The sequence below is a fragment of the Emys orbicularis genome, chromosome 4 (genome assembly GCF_028017835.1).
Source record: "Emys orbicularis isolate rEmyOrb1 chromosome 4, rEmyOrb1.hap1, whole genome shotgun sequence".
Taxonomy (NCBI): domain Eukaryota; kingdom Metazoa; phylum Chordata; order Testudines; family Emydidae; genus Emys; species Emys orbicularis.
The window spans coordinates 107,678,408-107,696,692 of NC_088686.1; the positions used below are offsets into that span (position 1 = coordinate 107,678,408).

Here is an 18,285-nt window from a genome sequence, read left to right on the forward strand (position 1 = left end):
CTTTGGCAGTAGGTAGCCTTATTGCTGAATTCATGATATTCCCTAGACTAGAAAATAATAAGGAAACTCTGTGCTAAAAGTATGATCTGGAAAGGTATTTGTTCCAGCAAAGAATCCAAATGAAAAAGCAGGAACCCAATGTACTTAGGAATATTTCCCGTGTAGTTATCAGTCACTTTATGAAGTTCTGTTTGTGGAATACAGCAAGAGGCGTCATGTTTGCGTGACCTCTGTCTGTTTCTGTTCTGGATTGGTCTGCACTTTACATAATGAATAGGCTGCATCATCAGGAAAACAGAACAACTTAAATTGGGGCAGAGTCATTTAAGTGCATTTGTAAAGAGAGCGAGTCTCCTTCCAAGCAGTCATGTTTCTAAGCAGATTAGACTGAACAATTAAAGGTCCAGTGTCAATTCTGCCCTAGTGCAGGAGGTGCACTAGATGGCTTACGAAAGCCTTTCCAAACTTAGGGAACTAAGACAGACACAGAGAGCAGCAGAGGGATTTTTATTTGGGACAATTATAATCAAGACGGAACTACTGGTTTGGAGGGTAGTATAGTATTTACTATATTCAATTATTCATATAATGCTCATTGCTCAATCAGATGTTATTTTACAAAAATAAGTTTGAAAACAATTTACATTATCTTTTGTGGGGTGGAAAGCAGATATTTTATTCCCCTAACTTAGTTATTAACAGATGCTCATCAAAATAAACTAAAACCTATAGTATATTACTATGTTCTGGTAGGATCTAGAGCCCCAATTGGTGATCAGGGCCCCATTGTACTAGGTTCTGTGCAAACACATAAGAAAAAGACAAATCCTGCCTGAAAAAGCTCACAGACTAAACCAACAAAATGCCCCCTGCCTTGTGCTCTGGAGGCAGCTAAACTCTCCCCCTGGGGGTCTGTCCAGGGGAGTGAATTCCAAAGGCCTCTAGGGAGAGCCCCACTGCCAGCCCTGGAGCTTCCATCCCAGGGACCCTGGGCAGGGCCAACCCAGCTGAGCTCTTCTGTAACTGTGGGGAACAGGGGAGAGGAACAGGAATAACTGTAACAAGGTTGAGTTTAGCTCCATCACAGACCACATGGATTCTAACATTGCTCCACTAACGCATGGATCCCCACTGGCCCTGGCTCTTACAGTCTTGTGAGACACTGCAAAGCGGCCTGGAGTCTTTGGAACCACAGCTCTCTAGGTTTGCTGGCTACCTGGCTGTTTGTATTGCACTGAATTTGTTTCTTTAATGAAAAACAGCCTTGGAGATATAGTTTGTGCCTGGAACCCCAGAAAGGTTCCATGGGGCCCATCAGCTGTTTGGGGATAATATCCTAGGCCAGGATCATTTTCCAGTTACAGATCCTCAATTAGAGAAGCCTGGGGGATGTTCTAATTTAGACCAACTGCCAGTGGCCCCCTAGGAACAGTCCCGCAGCTGGGGATGCACTCTAGTTACTCCGCCTCCTCACCACCTTCTGTCCATGACACTCCCTCTGCACCACTACATTGGCTGTCCACCCACTGGGAATCCCCCACACTGGGGGTATCCTCAGATGGAGAGATACAGGCCACATCTGCTCCCCTCATGACAGCTGTGTGGTGAAAAGGGAGTGGGGTAGGTCAGAGCATCTGGCCCACCACTGGCATCCCGGCTTAGTGTCCCCTGGCTTCCTGATTTAGAATTTGGCATTTGTGCCATCAGCCTATTGTTTCTCCTTCTGCTCCTATTGCTGCTGGCCTGGGACATATTCCAGGAGGAGACTCCCAGGTTTTAAAGTGGCTATAGGTTTCTTACCTTTCTCTTTTCCTTCTCTGAGTTTAGCAGCAGAATCTCGGAGGTCGATCTGAGTGAAAACGTCTATGGTTACATCTACTGCAGCCTCTCCACCATAGAATTTCATCAGGAGGTTCTTAGTATCTATCCTGTTGGCATTGTCCAGACAACCTCGAGGGATGTTACCTTTCCCCTTAAGGGCAGAGTGTGATAGTTTGTCTTTAAATCTTTTGAAGTCTCCCTGAGAAAGGTTGTCGAGGACACGTACAAGCAGGTCACTGATTCTGCTGCTTTGGTTTCCCATCACTGGATATCAGGAAATGAACTAAAATACAATGAAAAGTCCATTTATTAATAAATGATATAGTAGAGAAAACAAGTGCAATCTAGTGGCCAGAGTAGATCACTGGGGCACATATCTCCTGGATGCTTTTCCTCATAAATGACACACTGGACTTTGTCTCTCTGTGCCTCAGTCTCTCCATCTGTAGAATAGGGATAATCATATTCCTCTAACTCACAGGGCTGTTGTGCAGCTTAGCCAGCATTGGTAAAGCCTGTTGAGGTTTTAGGATGAAAGGTGCTATAATAATAATAACAACAGTAATTACCACCCAAATGAATTTCAAAATGCAAGGTTGGGATGCCCTAAATTAATTACATTTCAGAAAACAACCACTCAGTCTGGAATCTGCACATCACAGCCCTGGGGAATCAGGCCCCATGTACTGAGACCCAGTGCTAGCTTATGATGACCTCAGAAGGTTTTTTGCATAGCAGAGCACACCAAGTGAAAGGTAGCTGTGGTAATTTCTGCCAGTGATCAGGCCCCATACCCTGAACCTATAAACTAACTAGTTCCGATCAAAATTAGCCCATCCCAAGAGAGTGACTTACTTACCATTAGCCCGAAAGCTACTACAAACAACATCTGATGTCCCTAATTAGAGTTGTTTCTCTTAATCTTCTTGATGCTCAACCACAGATGCACAGGGTAGCTAGAAAGAACAGGAAATTTGCTCAAAGTTTATTTCCACAACAAAGAGAAACAAAAGCATCTCCAGTTAAAGCTAATCTTCAAAGCTTTTTGAATTTCTAGAACAGCCCTCATAGGACAGCAAGTAAGGTTCTAAACCTTCCTGGTGATTTTTTATAGATATAAAACCTTTTCTTGGTTTTTATTCCTTCTGGAAGTTTGTCTTTTGGCTACACCCCTTTGGCATCAACAACTGGCACAACTTTTTCAGTGATCTATTGACACCACAAACTCCATGGACTTGTTCATCTTTTTTCACCTCCCTCATATTCTGTGTTGGGAGAAAATAATGTAGTAGCTTTAACCAAGCAAGTAGCAAGTCTAATCAAAACAAACAACATATAAAAAGAGAATGATTGAGTATTTGCTCAATATTCAAATAGCAGTGATCTCAACAGATGGTGGGGCTTAAGTCCTTCTCACTCGTGTTTTTCTGAGGTGGAACATTACCACTATTTTTAATTTTAAAACCTCATGAGAAAGAGGGGTTTGGAAAAAAATAAAGGAAGCAGAAGTGGACCTTCATGGGCCAGGAATATCATAAGCTGAAAAAGTGAACCTGAAACAGCTTTACAAGTCACATTCACAGTGACTCAGGAGGAAGTTGCTGCTTGATAAATGGAGGAAGGGAGGAGGCATTTCTGATGAACCCCTGTGAGATTCTTTATCACTGCTATCTTTCTGGGGCAATCCCCTTTATTCCCTCGAAGATCAAATAAGCAGCTCCACTTGGGGTGCAAAGCCCCCACCCCACTGGCTCACACCCCAATGCCTGGCACCATTTGAGGCTTTGTGTTCTTATTTTGAGAATTTCTCATGTTTGTTGTATTTGTTTGCAGCTCCCCAAAGCCCATGTCCCAATGGAAAAGTGGAAACAGGACATCAGCCGTTCATTTCAGCAGAGAAATGAGAAAAATGGTGACAAGGGATCCACTAGCCCCAATCCTTTTAAGATGGAAATACAGAGGGTGGTTTCTGCCTGGTTTTACAACAAGGGACCAGATCCTCTGTAGGCGTAGGTCAGCGCAGCTCTGTGGATGTCAATGAGCCACCCTCATTGACACCAGCTGCGGATCTGGCCAAAGGACTGTTCCTGTCTTGGAAACGACCCAGGGTCTGGGAAGAATGCAACAAGGTGGCCCATATCATAGAATCATACAAATGTAGGGCTGCAAAGGGATCTTGAGAGGTCATCTAGTCCAGCCCCCTACACTGAGGCAGGACCAATAAACCTAGACCATCCCTGCAAGCATTTGTCTGATCTGTTCTTCAAAGCCTCCAATGACAAGGATTCCACAACCTCCCCTGGAAGCCTATTCCAGAGGTTAACAACCCTTATAGTTAGAAAGTTTTTCCCAATATCTAACCTAAATCTCCCTTGCTGCAGATTAAGCCCATTATTACCTGTCCTACCTTCAGTGGACAGGGAGTACAATTGATCTCTGTCCTCTTTATAACAGCCCTTAACAATTTGAAGATTATCAGGTGCACCCCCCTTCCCCCAGCCTTCTTTTCTCAAGACCAAGACTATGTCTACACTTAAAATGCTACAGTGGCACAGCTGAAGCACAGCTGTAGTGCTTCGGTTTAAACACTATCTACAATGACTAGAGGAGTCTCCTGTCGCTGTAGTAAATCCACCTCCCTGAGAGAGGCTAGCTAGGTCGATAGAAGAATTCGTTCGTTGACCTAGTGCTGGTCTACATCTGGGGTTAGGTTGGCTTAACTATATTGCTCAGGGGTGTGGATTTGTCACACCCCTACGCAATGTAGCTGGGTCAACCTAATTTTTCAGCGTAGACCAGCCTGAAACATGCAGGTTTCCTCATAAAAGGTTTAGAAAAACCTGACCTATCATTTTTCTTGCTCTCCTCTGGAATCTCTCCAGTTTATCCACATCTTTCCTAAAATGTGGCACCCACAGCTGTTCACAGGACTCCATCTGAAGCCTCACCAGTGCCAAGTAGAGCAGAACAGTTACCTCCTCCATGGTTTGCATATGACATTCCTGTTAATACACCCCAGAAACATATTAGCCTTTTTCCCAACTGCATCACATTGTTAACTGATATTCAATTTGGGCTCCACTGTAACCCCCAAATCCAGCAGCATAACCACGTAGCCAGTCATTTCCCATTTTGTAGCTGTGCATTTGATTTATCCTTCCTAAGCGTAGTACTTTGTGCTTCTCTTTACTGAATTTCATCTTGTTGATTTCAGATGAATTCTCCAAATTGGCAAGGTGATTTTGAATTCTAATCCTGTCCTCCAAAGTGCTCGCAACCCAGCCATGGTGTCATCCACAGATTTCATAAGGCACTTCATCCACTTCAGTATCCAAGTCATTAATGAAAATATTAACTGGTACTGGACCCAAGACTGACTCCTATGATATGCCCACCCAGTTTGACAGCAAGCCATCGATAACTACTTTTTGAATATGGTCTTTCACCCACTATATATATATATAGTGACAAAGTTCCTCCTCTATCTTGGTGGGTCCTGCGCTTATTGGCGGATTTTCTTGCCTCAGAGATTCACCATGTGGGTTGGGGAACAGCCCAGAGACCTTCCTCTCTGGAAGAACCCACAGTCCAGGTCAATTGGGAGGTTTGGGGGGAACCCGGGCCCGCCCTCTACTCCGGGTTCCAGCCAAGGACCCTGTGGACTGCAGCTGTCTATAGTACCTCCTGTAACAACTGCATGACAGCTACAACTCCCTTGGCTACTTCCCCATGGCCTCCTCCAAACACCTTCCTTATTCTCACCACAGGACCTTCCTCCTGGTGTCTGATAACGCTTGTGCTCCTCAGTCCTCCAGCAGCACACCCTCTCAGCTCCTTGCACCTCTTGCTCCCAGCACCTCACACTCACACCACAAACTGAAGTGAGCTCCTTTTAAAACCCAGGTGCCCCGATTAGCCTACCTTAATTGATTCCAGCAGCTTCTTCTTAATTGGCTCCAGGTGTCCTAATTAGCCTGCCTGCCTTAACTGGTTCTAGCAGGTTCCTAATTACTCTAGTGCAGCCCCTGCTCTGGTCACTCAGGGAACAGAAAACTACTCATCCAGTGACCAGTATATTTGCCCTCTACCAGACTCCTGTACCCCACTGGTCTGGGTCTGTCACAATATATGGGTCCCTAAATGAGTGGGGTCACAGGGGGCCTAGATGTGCTTGTATCAGCCCTGCACACAGAGTGAATATCATAAGTGTTGCCCTAGAGACATCCATCTGTTGAGGAAAGCAACATGGATGCTATGGTCCCTCTCTCAGCTTAGTCTCCTACTGCAGCCGTTAGCCCAGACAAACTCCCCAGGACATCTCCTTCAGAAATGGCTCTTATACCTCAAAAAAACCTATGTTAAAGAACATTAAGGTTGCAAAGTCAAGCAACCAAAAATTAGGAAATGCCATAACTAAGGCTGGCTGTGCCACCTGAATCCTGCCCCCTTGGGCAAGTGCACCACGATACAGTCTTTAGTCTAGGGTTACCATATCTATTAAATAAAAAAAGAGGACCCTCCACGGGCCCTGGCCCCGCCCATTTCCCCACCCCCAGCCCCGCCCCAACTCCGCCCCTTCCCCGCCCTAACTCCGCCCCCTCCTCCCTCCCACTCCCAGCTGGAGCCCGGGAGGGGAAGCGCCCAGCCGGGGGCGCAGGGTCTGGAGGCTGCCCAGCAAACCGTGAAGCCGGTAGCGCTTGGGCTTCGGGCAGCCCCCTTGCCTCCGGACCCTGCGCCCCCAGCCGGGCACTTCCCCTCCCGGGCTCTGGCGGCGCAGGGTCCGGAGGTATGGGGGCTGCCCAAAGACGGTAGCGCTCGGGCAGCCCGGCTCTTAAACAGAGCCGAAGAGTCAGGGGAGGAGCAGAGCCGCCATTTTCCCGGACATGTTCGGCTTTTTGGCAATTCCCCCCAGACGGGGGTTTGAGTGCCGAAAAGCCGGACATGTCCGGGAAAAAGAGGACGTATGGTAACCCTACTTTAGTCTTTCCACGGGACCTGGCCCTCATTCAGTGAATGGGCAGCTAGTTAGTATTTCTTGTTATCCTCCTGAATCAATGTGTGGCCTCAGGCCTTATGCAACACACCCCTTTCAGAATGAATTTCTTTCTGGGTGTTTCTATGGTGCTCTCAACTTCGTATCTGAGGAATTAACCAACATGAATTAATTTATCTTCGCAACTTCCCTGTGAGGTGGGGGGTTATTATTGTCCCCATTTTACAACTGGGGAACTGAAGCACAGGGAGATTAGACTATCAGGAGTATCCATTAATTTTAGTTCAGCTTGGGACACCTAGGGCCCGATTTTTCCAAAGTACAGAGCATTGTCCAGCAATTCATGCATTTAAAGTACAGCTCCAGTCGACTTCAGATGTAATTGTGAGTGCCAAGAACTTCTGTAAATCTGGTTCAGGTGCCTCAGGCCAGACACCCAGAAAATGAGGAACACACAATTGTGAGCACTTTGATTTAAAATGACTTGCTGGCCTCACACAGGAATTCTGGCAAAGGCAGGGATATAATCTAGCTTTCCAGGACAGTATGCAGCTGCCTTAACCATGACACCATCTTTTCTCTTCCTAGAATAAACTGCCTCATTCACAATACAAATTCCAGCTTCTGCCACAAATGAGGCCAGGGTCCTACAGACAACAGCAGACACTGCTGCCATGCTTAGCCAGAGAAAATCAGATTATATTGGGAGAGAAATTTATTCCATTGAGGACCAAGCTTTGAAAGAAAGGAAATTTAAAGCACATTAGAGCAAATATGACCATTCTCTCATCAGAACAGTCAAGACACTCTATTCTGCCCTGTCTACAGCTGAATCTGCACTCAGTACTCAGGGCATGAAGGGTTTCTAGATACCTTTTACAAAAATGGAAATTCTAATAACCTGTTTTTTTAGGCTCTGAGGACAAGATTTTCAAAGTAACCAGTGATTTTTGAAATCCTAAATGGGGACATATTGAAGGGTCCTGATTTTCAGAGGGTAGCACTTTCTGAAAATTAGGATCTTGTCAAATGTCTCAAATTGGGCACCCAAAATCACTATTGACTATGTAAGTATGTATCGACAGTGGAACAGTCATTGGGCCAGAAAGTGCAACTGTGAATGGCTCTGTGGTTAGGGCACCCACCTAGGAGACTGGAGACCCCCAGTCCCAAACCCCCTGGTCAAATCACTCATTATTTATCCACAGTGGGATAGCTTCAAGAGGAGAGATAGAGAGAAAGCCCCCTCAGAATATCCCATAGCTCAGTAGTTACAATGTTCTACTGACAGATGGGAAGCATTGTTCAAATCTGTACTCCCCCTCTCACAAAGAGAGTGGAAAGGAACCTGGGTCTCACACATCCCAGATAAGGGCTCTAACCCCTACCCTAAAAGTTATAAGACAGACAACACCACTTCCTCCTCCAGCTGTTTTACGTAGCGCAAGGCAGGCACCTAACTAACTCCCTCAAGAAACATGTTAAGTGCCTGAACTGCCTGATTCCCATTCATGGATCTCTAAGCAGATAGGCACCTCCCTGCAGCCCGACTTAGGTGCTTGTCTCTGAGGGAAGGAAGGGGCTCACCCCAAACCCATGTCGTTGGCATCTCTAATTGGATAGATAAAGCACTTCGCCACCTAGTATGCTAGCCTAACCCTAGCCGGGGGAGCCGTACCCTTTATAAGCCTAACCATATCATGGGACACTCTACCACCCTGAGGCCTAACGCTAGCTTGTAGAGCCCTATTCCCATAGCCCTAACACTAGCCCGGGAAACCGTACAGCCCCCAGACCTAACCCCAGCTGGGATGCCCTATCCTTTCCAACCATAAACCTAACTCAGGGAGCCATACTGGCTCCAGGCCTAACCCTAGACTGGGGAGCCCTACACTTTGTGTCCCTAACCCTAGCTCAGGGAGCCCGACCAGTCTGAGAACTAATCCTAGCCCAGAGAACCCTATACTTGGTAACCCTAAACCGGGGAACCCTACAAGCTCCAGGCCCAAGACTGCCCCTGGGAGCCTTTCTAACTCAAACCCCAGCCCCCCTGCTATCCACCAAGGCCTAACCCTAGCCTGAGGAGCTCTACCAACCACAGGAATAACCCTGGCCCAGTGAACCCTACCCTTTATAACCGTCTGAGACTTACCCCTTGTAATCCAACTCTAGCCTGGGGAACCCTATCAGCCCTGGCCCAGACAGACCTACTCTTTTTAAGCCTAACACTAGCCCGGGAGCCCAACCCTGAGTAATGCTAAACCTAGTCTGCAGAGACCTATTACCCACAGGCCAAACCCTAGCACAGAGAGCCCTACCCTTAGTAGCCCTAATCAGGGGAGCACTACCGATCCCAGGCCTAACCCTACCCTTAGAGGCCTACTGTTTGTAAACATAATCCTAGACTGACGATCCCTACTGGCCAAAGGCCTAAACCTAGCCCAGGGATCTTTAGCTTTAGTAACCTAATCCTACTCCGGGGAACAATTGGGGAACAATTTAGGGGGGGAGGGATAGCTCAGTGGTTTGAGCATTGGCCTGCTAAACCCAGGGTTGTGAATTCAATCCTAGAAGGGGCCACTTAGGGATCTGGGGCAAAATCAGTACTTGTTCCTGCTAGTGAAGGCAGGGGGCTGGACTCGATGACCTTTCAAGGTCCCTTCCAGTTCTAGGAGATGGGGTTATAAATAAATAAAGATATCCTAACTCTAATCTAGGGAGCCAGGTGCTTTTTAACCTTACCCTATCCATGGGAAGCCTTACTGGGCCCATGCCTAAACTTAGCCTGGAGACGCCTACCATTATTTACCCTAATGCTATCCCAGGGAGCCCTAACCTTAGTAACCCTAACCCAGACCAAGGAGCCCTAACAGTCTAAAGTGTTAGCTGACTCCAGGGACCCCTAGACTTGTTCATCCTAACCCTAAGACCAGGATTCCTACCAACACCAGGCCTAAACTGACTCCAGGGAGCCTTACTTTTGGTCACCCTAAGCGTAGCCTGGGAAGCCCTACTCACCACAGGCCTAAACCTAGCCTGGAGAGGCCTACACATAGAAGCCTTAACCCTAGTCCAGGCAGCCCTAGCTGTAGTAAATTTAGCCCTAGTCTGGGGATCCCTATTAACTAGGGTTACCATATTTCCACAATCAAAAAAGAGGACACGGGGGGGGGAAGCTCCGCTCTAGCCCTGCCCCTGCCCCGCCCCCATCCACTCCCTCCCACTTCCCACCCCCTGACTGCCCCCCTCAGAACTCCCAACCCCCCCCCCTGCTTCTTGTCCCCTGACTGCCCCCTCCTGAGAACCCCCCACCCTAACTGCCCTCCTAGGACCCTACCTGTCCCCTGACTGCCCCGACCCTTATGGGTGGCAGGTTTGTAGAAATTTTGGTGGTGCCCAGAACCCGCCCCCCACAACTCCGCCCCCCCCACCTGCCTAAGGCTCTGGGGGGGGGGGTTGGGGGGGGAGGTCTAGAGTGCAGGTCCTGGGCTGGGGATTAGGGTGCAGGAGGGGTGCAGGGTGCAGGCTCTGGGGTGGAGTTTGGGTGCTGGGTGCAGGCTCCGGGCTGGGACAGGGGGTGGGTGTGCAGAAGGGGGTGAGGGGTGCAGGCTCTGGGATGGAGTTTGGGGGTGGGAGGAGATGCAAAGGGAGGGGGTACAGGCTTTGGGAGGGAGTTTGAGGGCAGGAGGGGGTGTGTGGGAAGGGGGAGGGGTGAGGGCTGTGGGTCTGAGGATGAGGGGTTCATGATGCAGGAGGGGGCTCAGGGATGGAGCAGAGTATTAGGAATCTCAGCCCAGCACCAACGCCCAGTTCTCAGAGAAGAGACTTCAATCAGAGTCCATGGCAGAGAGCAAACTCTCAGGCTGACCTAGGGTGACCAGACGTCCCGATTTTATCGGGACTGTCCCGATATTTCCTTGTTTGTCCCACATCCCGACCGATGTGCGGTCGGGACACTGGACAAACAAGGAAATGCTCCGGAGCCCGGAAGTGCTCGCACCCCCGCCCCCTCCTCCCCCCATTGGCTCCCTCCCTGAATCCCTGCCTCTTCCCCAGGCTCACCATTCCTCCTTCCTCCACAAGCGCTGGAGGGAGGCCCGGGAGACGCAGGGGAAGCGCGGGGCCGGGGTGAGTGAGAGTCCGGCCTGGCCCCGAGCAGGCAGGACTCAGTCGGGCGGTAGGGAGAGCAGGGGGGCGGCCCGCGGGGCCAGGCGGCGGCTGTTATCCCCCCCGGGCAGCGGGACTCGGGAGCAGCTGCTGGTGCAGCTCCCACTGCCGCGGGGGGAGGAAGCGGCCGATGGCCAAGCTCGGCGGCTGCGGCGCCCGGGCCCGAACCCCCCGAGCCCGGGCCTGCTGCGGGGACCCAGCAGCGCGCACGCTGCGCCCAGCCCCTGGCCAGTCGCGTCTGGGCTCCTGCCCAGCTAGTGCTATCCCGCGGCAGCCCCGGGGCGGAGGCATCGGCAGCCCAGGCCCATTCGTTCCCCTGCGGGACCCGAGCGGGACGGGGGGGCTGGGGCCTGCTGCCCCCACTCCGGGGCTGCCGCGGGATAGCACCAGCTGGGCAGCCAGCCCAGACGCGACTGGCCAGGGGCTGGGCGCAGCGTGCGCGCTGCTGGGTCCCCACAACAGGCCCAGGCTCGGGGGGTTCGGGCCCGGGCACCAGAGCCGCAGCCGCCGAGCTTGGCCATTGGCTGCTTCCTCCCCCCACGGCAGTGGGAGCTGCAGCAGCAGCTGCTCCCGAGTCCCGCTGCCCGGGGGGGAGAACAGCCGCCGCCTGGCCCCGCGGGCCGCCCCCCTGCTCTCCCTACCGCCCGACTGAGTCCTGCCTGCTCGGGGCCAGGCCAGACTCTCACTCACCCTGGCCCCGCGCTTCCCCTGCGTCTCCCGGTGCCTCCCTCCAGCGCTTGTGGAGGAAGGGTTTGTTTTTTCTTTTGTTTTTTTTTGCCCCTCCCCCCGCGTCCCGATATTTGACTTGGGTGATCTGGTCACCCTAGGCTGACCACAGAGCTCCCTTTCTCCCAAAGTTGCCTCCACACAGAAAATACTTGCATAACAGAGCAGACAAAATCATGGCAAGAACCAACGGTTGGAAACTGAAGCCAGACACATTCAAGTTAGAAATAAGGCACAAGTGTCTAACAGCGAGGGTGATTAACCATTGGAATAAGCTACCAAAGGAAGTGGTGGATTCTCCATCTCCTGCAGTCTTCAGATCAAGGCTGGAGGCCTCTCTGGAAGATCTGCTTTAATCAAACAAATGGTGTCAGACCAGATGATCTAATGGTCCCTTCTGGCCTTAAAAGTCTATGAATTTATGAAACCAAAAAACACCCCCCTTTAATCCCCCCCCCCCAAGAGCAGCAGCCCATTGGCACACCAAGAAACACAGCCCAAGTAACAGTGACACATGGTCACCAGCCATAACATTATGTAGCTCCTTCAGGGGAGCCTCAGAGATGTAGACACAAACCAAAGTCTCTGCCCCAAAATGACTGAAATATACATGGATTGTTTTTAAATCCTGTTTTATATAGTCCATGCACTGACTGTAATGTGTGTAAACAAACCGGTATAAATGGGAGTTAAGGCTGGGTGTGTATTTTGTTCAGCAGTTGTTAATATTACAGTGTCCATAAATGTCATGGCATGTGATCTATGCTGTGTAATTCACAGAGTGATTTTCCTGTGGGGATTTTGGATCTATGTCTCAAAGCTGCCTGAACTTCCAGCAAAGGAAGTTTTTAATCCAGATTTGGGATTGGGGAAAGGAGGGCACCTTGGTTAGCTCCTTCTTTGGTTTCTATTTCCACCCTAAACAACCTCCTTAGCAACACCCTCCTCAGCACCAGTCCCCAAATCTGCCTTCTCTGCCCAGAGATACCCTCCTCCTCCTCCTCCTCCTCTTACAGCCTGTGGGCAGCCTGGGGGAAGAACAGCCACAGGATGCCCTCAGCAGTTCCAGTCTCTGACATCTCAAAACAGCTGAAGTAGGGCTGGGGATGGGTCTCCACCTGGCAAAGGGAGAGAGCCCCCAGGCTCCCTCATGGCCACTCTGTGCCCTACAGCAGTCCAGTGGCTCCTGTGGTTTTCTCAGCTGTTCGTGATGATGGAAGGGGGCGGGAGGGGTGTGTGCCTCCCCATGGGACAGTTATGATCTATAGCCCGTACCTTACACTCAGACTCACTCTTCATTTCTGTCTCTCACATACTCTCTCTCTCTCTCGTCTCATGCCCCACCCAAGCGCCTCCTCAGTCTCCATCTCCCTCACACGCAGCTGCTGAAAGCAGACAGCAGGAAAGCAGAGGGATGGCAGAACAGTCCTCTCCTTTCTGGTTTAGTCACTTAGGAAACACTGCAATCCTGAGACCTCCTCTGCTGCCCTGCAGGAGGGACTCTAGAGACCTCAGCAGAGACGCACCTCCCCCACCCCTTTCTCTCAAGAGGAGAGTCGCTGATCTTTACAAGACAAAAACCCGCTCTGACATGATTTCAGCCAAGTGAAATATTTTGTATGCTGAGCTCACCCTGAAGCACTGAAGAGCACTGGCTCCGTTGGAATGATAATCAGCTTTTCTTCCTCTCAAAATGAGTGGGCAAATCCCCACAAACAGATGAAATTCAAGAAGTTTCACTCTCTAAATGTAATCCCTGGCAAGGACTTCCTTGCCTATTTCCTGTCTCTCTCTCTCAGCTCAGAACTAGCCTCCTTTCGCCTCCCCTTCCCTGTTTAAAGAAACAGGACTGTTTTGTCCCTACAGTGCTAGAACAAACAGTGCAGCAAAAAGCCTCACACGTAAAACAAATGCCTAGTAAACATCCAGCAAAAGAGAATATTAACAATATAGATGACCTAGTTCTGCAGAGATCAGCAAGTTCTGCCATGAGCTGTAAACTGTTCTCATCTCATTTACCCACATTTACCACTTTCAGATATTTAGGCCAAAATGTTCAGTGGTGGCAAGAATTAGGTACCAAAATAAAAGTGCCCAGGTTTGCAGAGTTGCTGAGCAATTACAAGTCACTCTGAAGTGAGTGGGAACCAGTATTGCCAAATCTAGAGATTTTATTGGGGAGTCTCACAGCATTTGGTGTTTTTCTTATGTAAGCAGAGTCAGGATGAGCTCTACCCTGACATCTGGTGGTGAATTATGGTGAGTGTGGAAAAGAACTCCAGGGGCTGATCTTGTTTGCATAGGCACACCCACTCGCCTGGCATGAAACAACAGCAACTGAAAGTGGTTACTTTGGCTGGTGTGGGATCCCCAGTTTCTCAATTATTGGGGCAGGAAGAATAAAGTTTTGTTACCCTGATTCTGTGAATCAAGGCCAGTGGAACTATTGTATGACAGAAGGACTGAGTGAGTCCTTCACCATTACCTAAGTAGCACTTGCTTGACAAGGGGCATGGGTTACAAAACCCAGTGAATTGAGAGAGGATGGGGACAGGTATTTGTGCCTAATGGTATGGGCCCCCTCTGAGGGTTTGAAACACCAATTGCACCACCTCCTCTCTCCACGGTTGAATGTCAGAGCTAACTTTCATTCCATTAGGAGTCTAGTTACAGGCTGCTGAGCTGAATTCACTTTGGGCCAATGGTGCACCAGCACTGGGGCTCCCCTACTATACTATGTGCTGAAATTGCTAAAAGCTGAAATCACAATGAGAGCTAAAGTTATTAAGAGCTGAGATCACTGAGTGCTGTGTTAACTAGTGAGGGAGCCTGAAGCTATATTGCTCAGCAGCTAGCGGAGCAATTTGTGGGGACGACTGGAGGAGCAGCGAGCGGCGCGGAGCCTTGTGGGGCCAGTTGGAGTGGCCCAAGGAATGGCGGGCGGAGCTGTTTGCGGGGACGGCTGGAACGGCTCACAGGTCGGTGAGCGGAGCGGAGCAGCTTGTAGAGTGGAGCAGTTCGTGGGATGGCAGGAAAGTGGACTGGCTCGTGGTGAAGGCTGCAGCAGAACCCCCATGGAGAAACAGATGGCTGGCCAGCCTTGGGTCACGTAAGGTGCCCCTTAACACCCTGTGTGCCCCCCCCCCCTTTTTACTCTGGGGCTGCACTGACCAGGGACAGAGACTTTGGGGGTTGTTGGACTTTTGGGACTTTGGGTGGTTGCTGGACTCAAGAGACTTTGGGGGTGTTGGACTTTGGGGACTCTTGGTGATTTTTGGGTTGCTGGATTCAAGAGCCAAAGGGAACGGACACAGCCCAATTTGCTGGGGTGGGTTTTGCTCATGGTTTGTGGTGTTTTTCCAATTTTATGCTGATGTCGTTTACCTCATGTTATTAAACATTTTCTGCTACACTCAGACTCCGTGCTTGCGAGAGGGGAAATATTGCCTCTTAGAGGTACCCAGGGGGGTGGTATGTAATTGTCCCAGGTCACTGGGTGGGGGCTCGAGCCGGTTTTGCATTGCGTTATTGAAACGGAACCCCTAGATACAGAACCCGGCCCTTGTTGCTGCCAACTTAGATGGGCAGAAGGGTTACACTTATACCCTCAGCTCCTGGAGTCCTGAAGTTACAGGAGAATCTCAGCTTCCATTTATAAAAAGTTTTTAAAACCCTCCTGGTTGTGGAGAACAGTCTGAAAACGTGACCACAGTGAATCCTAAAGACTCAGAAAACAGAAGGCAAATGAAAAGAATCACAAATGTATTTCTTGTTTAAAATCTCATGATTTTGGGGGCCTGACTCCTGACTTTTTGAACATTTGTAGTTGACAGTAGTGGGGAACTGCTTTTGAAAAGTCAGGCCACTTTTAATTAGGTGCCTAAATATGGATTTAGGTGCCTAACTTCTATTCAGGGCCGGCTCCAGGCACCAGCTTCTCAAGCAGGTGCTTGGGGCGGCTGCTCCGGAGAGGGGCGGCACGTCCAGGTATTCGGCGGCCGGTCCCTCACTCTGCCTGGGAGTGAAGGACCTCCCGCCGAATTGCCGCCGCAGATTGCGATCGCGGCTTTTTTTTTGTTTTGTTTTGGCTGCTTGGGGCAGCCAAAACCCTGGAGCCGGCCCTGCTTCTATTAGCCAAGTTTGAATATTTGGGACTAACCTCTACAGACATCATGGGGCATCTGAGGAGTGGGGGACACTGGAATAGTGCTTTGCCCAAACACTTTAAAGAAAAGGAAACAATGTCTTTTTAATACATACAGTACAGGCTCCCAAATGACTCTGCTATTGAGCTCCCTCACAATCGTAGGTAAAACCTACATCTTTATCTTGGATTTTGTACAACAATTAACCCTCTCCCTGTCCTGCACCTTTGATCTCTGCTCCTAACTGGCCATTCAGGATTCTTAGGGGTCACCTACACCAGCTTTCTGACAGAAGCCCAGAGAAATTAAAAATCACTCTGTTATTTTGCCTGCACGAGCTTCTGAAGGTGTTGACCATAATGGATGAGAAACAAGAACCATGGGGGGGAAAAAAAAAAAAAAAAAAAAACTGTCTGAGAAACCATCCCTGAGGTCTCTCCTAGGCCTGGAGAATTCTTGTGCATTAGCAGAAACTATGGCAAGAAATACAAACTCTAAAGGATGGCATTTTTTCTTGGTTCATGATCTTTATTGGACTCAACAAAACTGACACAGAAACATACATCAGGGACGAACAAATGCTGGGAGATGTAATGTGGAAAATGCCAGCTTAGTTGCTGTGGAATTGTGTAAAACTACAATACTATTATAAATACACAAATAACAGTGATAATCTGTTGTAACAGAGTGACAATTCCCCTCTGGATCCGAGGATGGTTCTTGAGTCTCCATCCTTCACGTAGAGAGACTGAAAGGGGAGGTTACCAGATCTCCCATGATCCCACATCCCTCGCTTGGGCCCTGAACTGCATCCTCCCTCCCCCCACAAACCAACTACCCCCTCCAAGGTCACACCAAGCATGGAGCAAATCCAGCTCCTGCGCCTCTCACCCTCAGGCAGGAGGGCTGGGCCTGACAATCTCTACTCAGCCCCGTACCACAGATACTGAAATATGTTGCTGGGGTCCCCCTTAAAAGGGGCAGGGTTCCCCCTCCCCACAGCCTGCTTCCTCAGCTAGTGGCAGGACAGCCAGGTCAGAGCCTCGCTGGTTCAGTGGCTCCCGCTCACCAGCCCTACCATATCTCTATGACCAGATCAGGTTTTGTGTCTTTCACAGCATCCAGCTCTGCCTGTGTTTCTTCAGTTACACTCTGATAGCCCAAGCTGTGTGGAAACCGGGAAGGAAAAGGACATGTTAATTCTCTCTGCAGACAACATCTGAGCCCACTGCCCCTATGAAGCACCATGAACTGCACCCACAGGATCTGTGTCACTGCCGCTGCCCGGCCTGCTGATCTCACGGCCAGCAGATACCTTTCCCTTGGGGGAGGGGAGGAGAAGCGCTGGTGCAGTCTGTAGCCTGGCCTGCTCCCCCCACATCCCACTCACCGTGTGAGCTCTGGGCAGGGACAGCAATGTCCTTTCTGCATGTAAAGGGCTGGATTGTGCAGCCCTTGCTCAGGGCGGGGAGCACTTACTGACACGGACAGTCCCATTGATCGCTGTGGGGCTACTCAGCGCTCACAGGGAGCAGGGGCTGCAAAATCCAGGTCACAGAATCTCCCCATGACAGCAGCCTGATCTCAGCTCTCATTGCTGCAGGGGCTCCTAACACCCCCTCTCCACAAGGCTTCAGTAACACAGCCCTTGAAGGGGTTGAGTTTGCAGCTGCTGTTGCGGGGCTGCAGATGGCTTTTCTAAGTGCTCTATCACCCGCATGCTTACTTGGATTGTCTTGAACATTCCTGTGTGTCATGGGGAGCCAGGGCAGGGAGGGGCTAGAGGTTCAAATCTGGGGCCATCTGAGAAAGGAGTTCCTGAGATACGGCCCCCGAAAAGTAATGGGATAGAAGAATCTGACATTTTTTATAACTTTTTTTGCCCACACCAGCGACTCAAACTATGGCTCTGACCCTCCCCAAATTTATAGCAATTTCTCTCAGCTAGTGCACCCCACCCGCTGCCCCTTTGGGAAGCAATATTTAAGAAGCTATTCACGATAACATTTGGAACCTCAACATGGGTCAGCCCAAAGTGACTGCCCAAAGAGAGTGAAATACACCTGTGGCAACTGTAGGGCTCCACTGCTAATGAGAGGCTTTGCTGGCAATCTCCTGTTGCAGTAACTGGTGGCTCAAGAAGACATGCTGTGGCTTTTGAATCAAAGTAGCACCCATGGCTGCGGTCTGCCCTGCCATTGGCAGCTTCCAGCCAACATGTGATGTGCATGTTACTCGTGTTCTACAGAGGTTTGTTTTGCCCAGAGACCAACATTTCTGGCATAATAGCAATATTTTAAGTTGCTCTAAATTCCACATGCAGAATCCAATTGTACTGTAGGGGTATTGGTCAAGGAAAATAGCATTAAATAACTAGAGGGAAGATGAAAGACTCTGGTATGCAGTTGTAATCCTGACTCAAGCTCTTCTCCT

The 18,285-nt window shown here is 49.8% G+C and overlaps 2 protein-coding genes across 2 annotated transcripts in view; both read right to left on the bottom strand.

Moving 5' to 3' along the window:
• Positions 1-2,083, bottom strand: part of LOC135877394 (NACHT, LRR and PYD domains-containing protein 3-like) — a 45,699-nt gene extending 43,616 nt beyond the window's left edge. The window contains exon 1 of the mRNA XM_065402822.1: positions 1,801-2,083. Coding sequence (XP_065258894.1) covers positions 1,801-2,083 — 283 coding nt within the window. The remainder of the gene's footprint in view (positions 1-1,800) is intronic.
• A 14,843-nt stretch (positions 2,084-16,926) lies between these two features.
• Positions 16,927-18,285, bottom strand: part of LOC135877392 (NACHT, LRR and PYD domains-containing protein 3-like) — a 47,735-nt gene continuing 46,376 nt past the window's right edge. The window contains exon 12 of the mRNA XM_065402820.1: positions 16,927-17,017. Within this exon, the coding sequence (XP_065258892.1) occupies positions 16,927-17,017 (91 nt within the window). The remainder of the gene's footprint in view (positions 17,018-18,285) is intronic.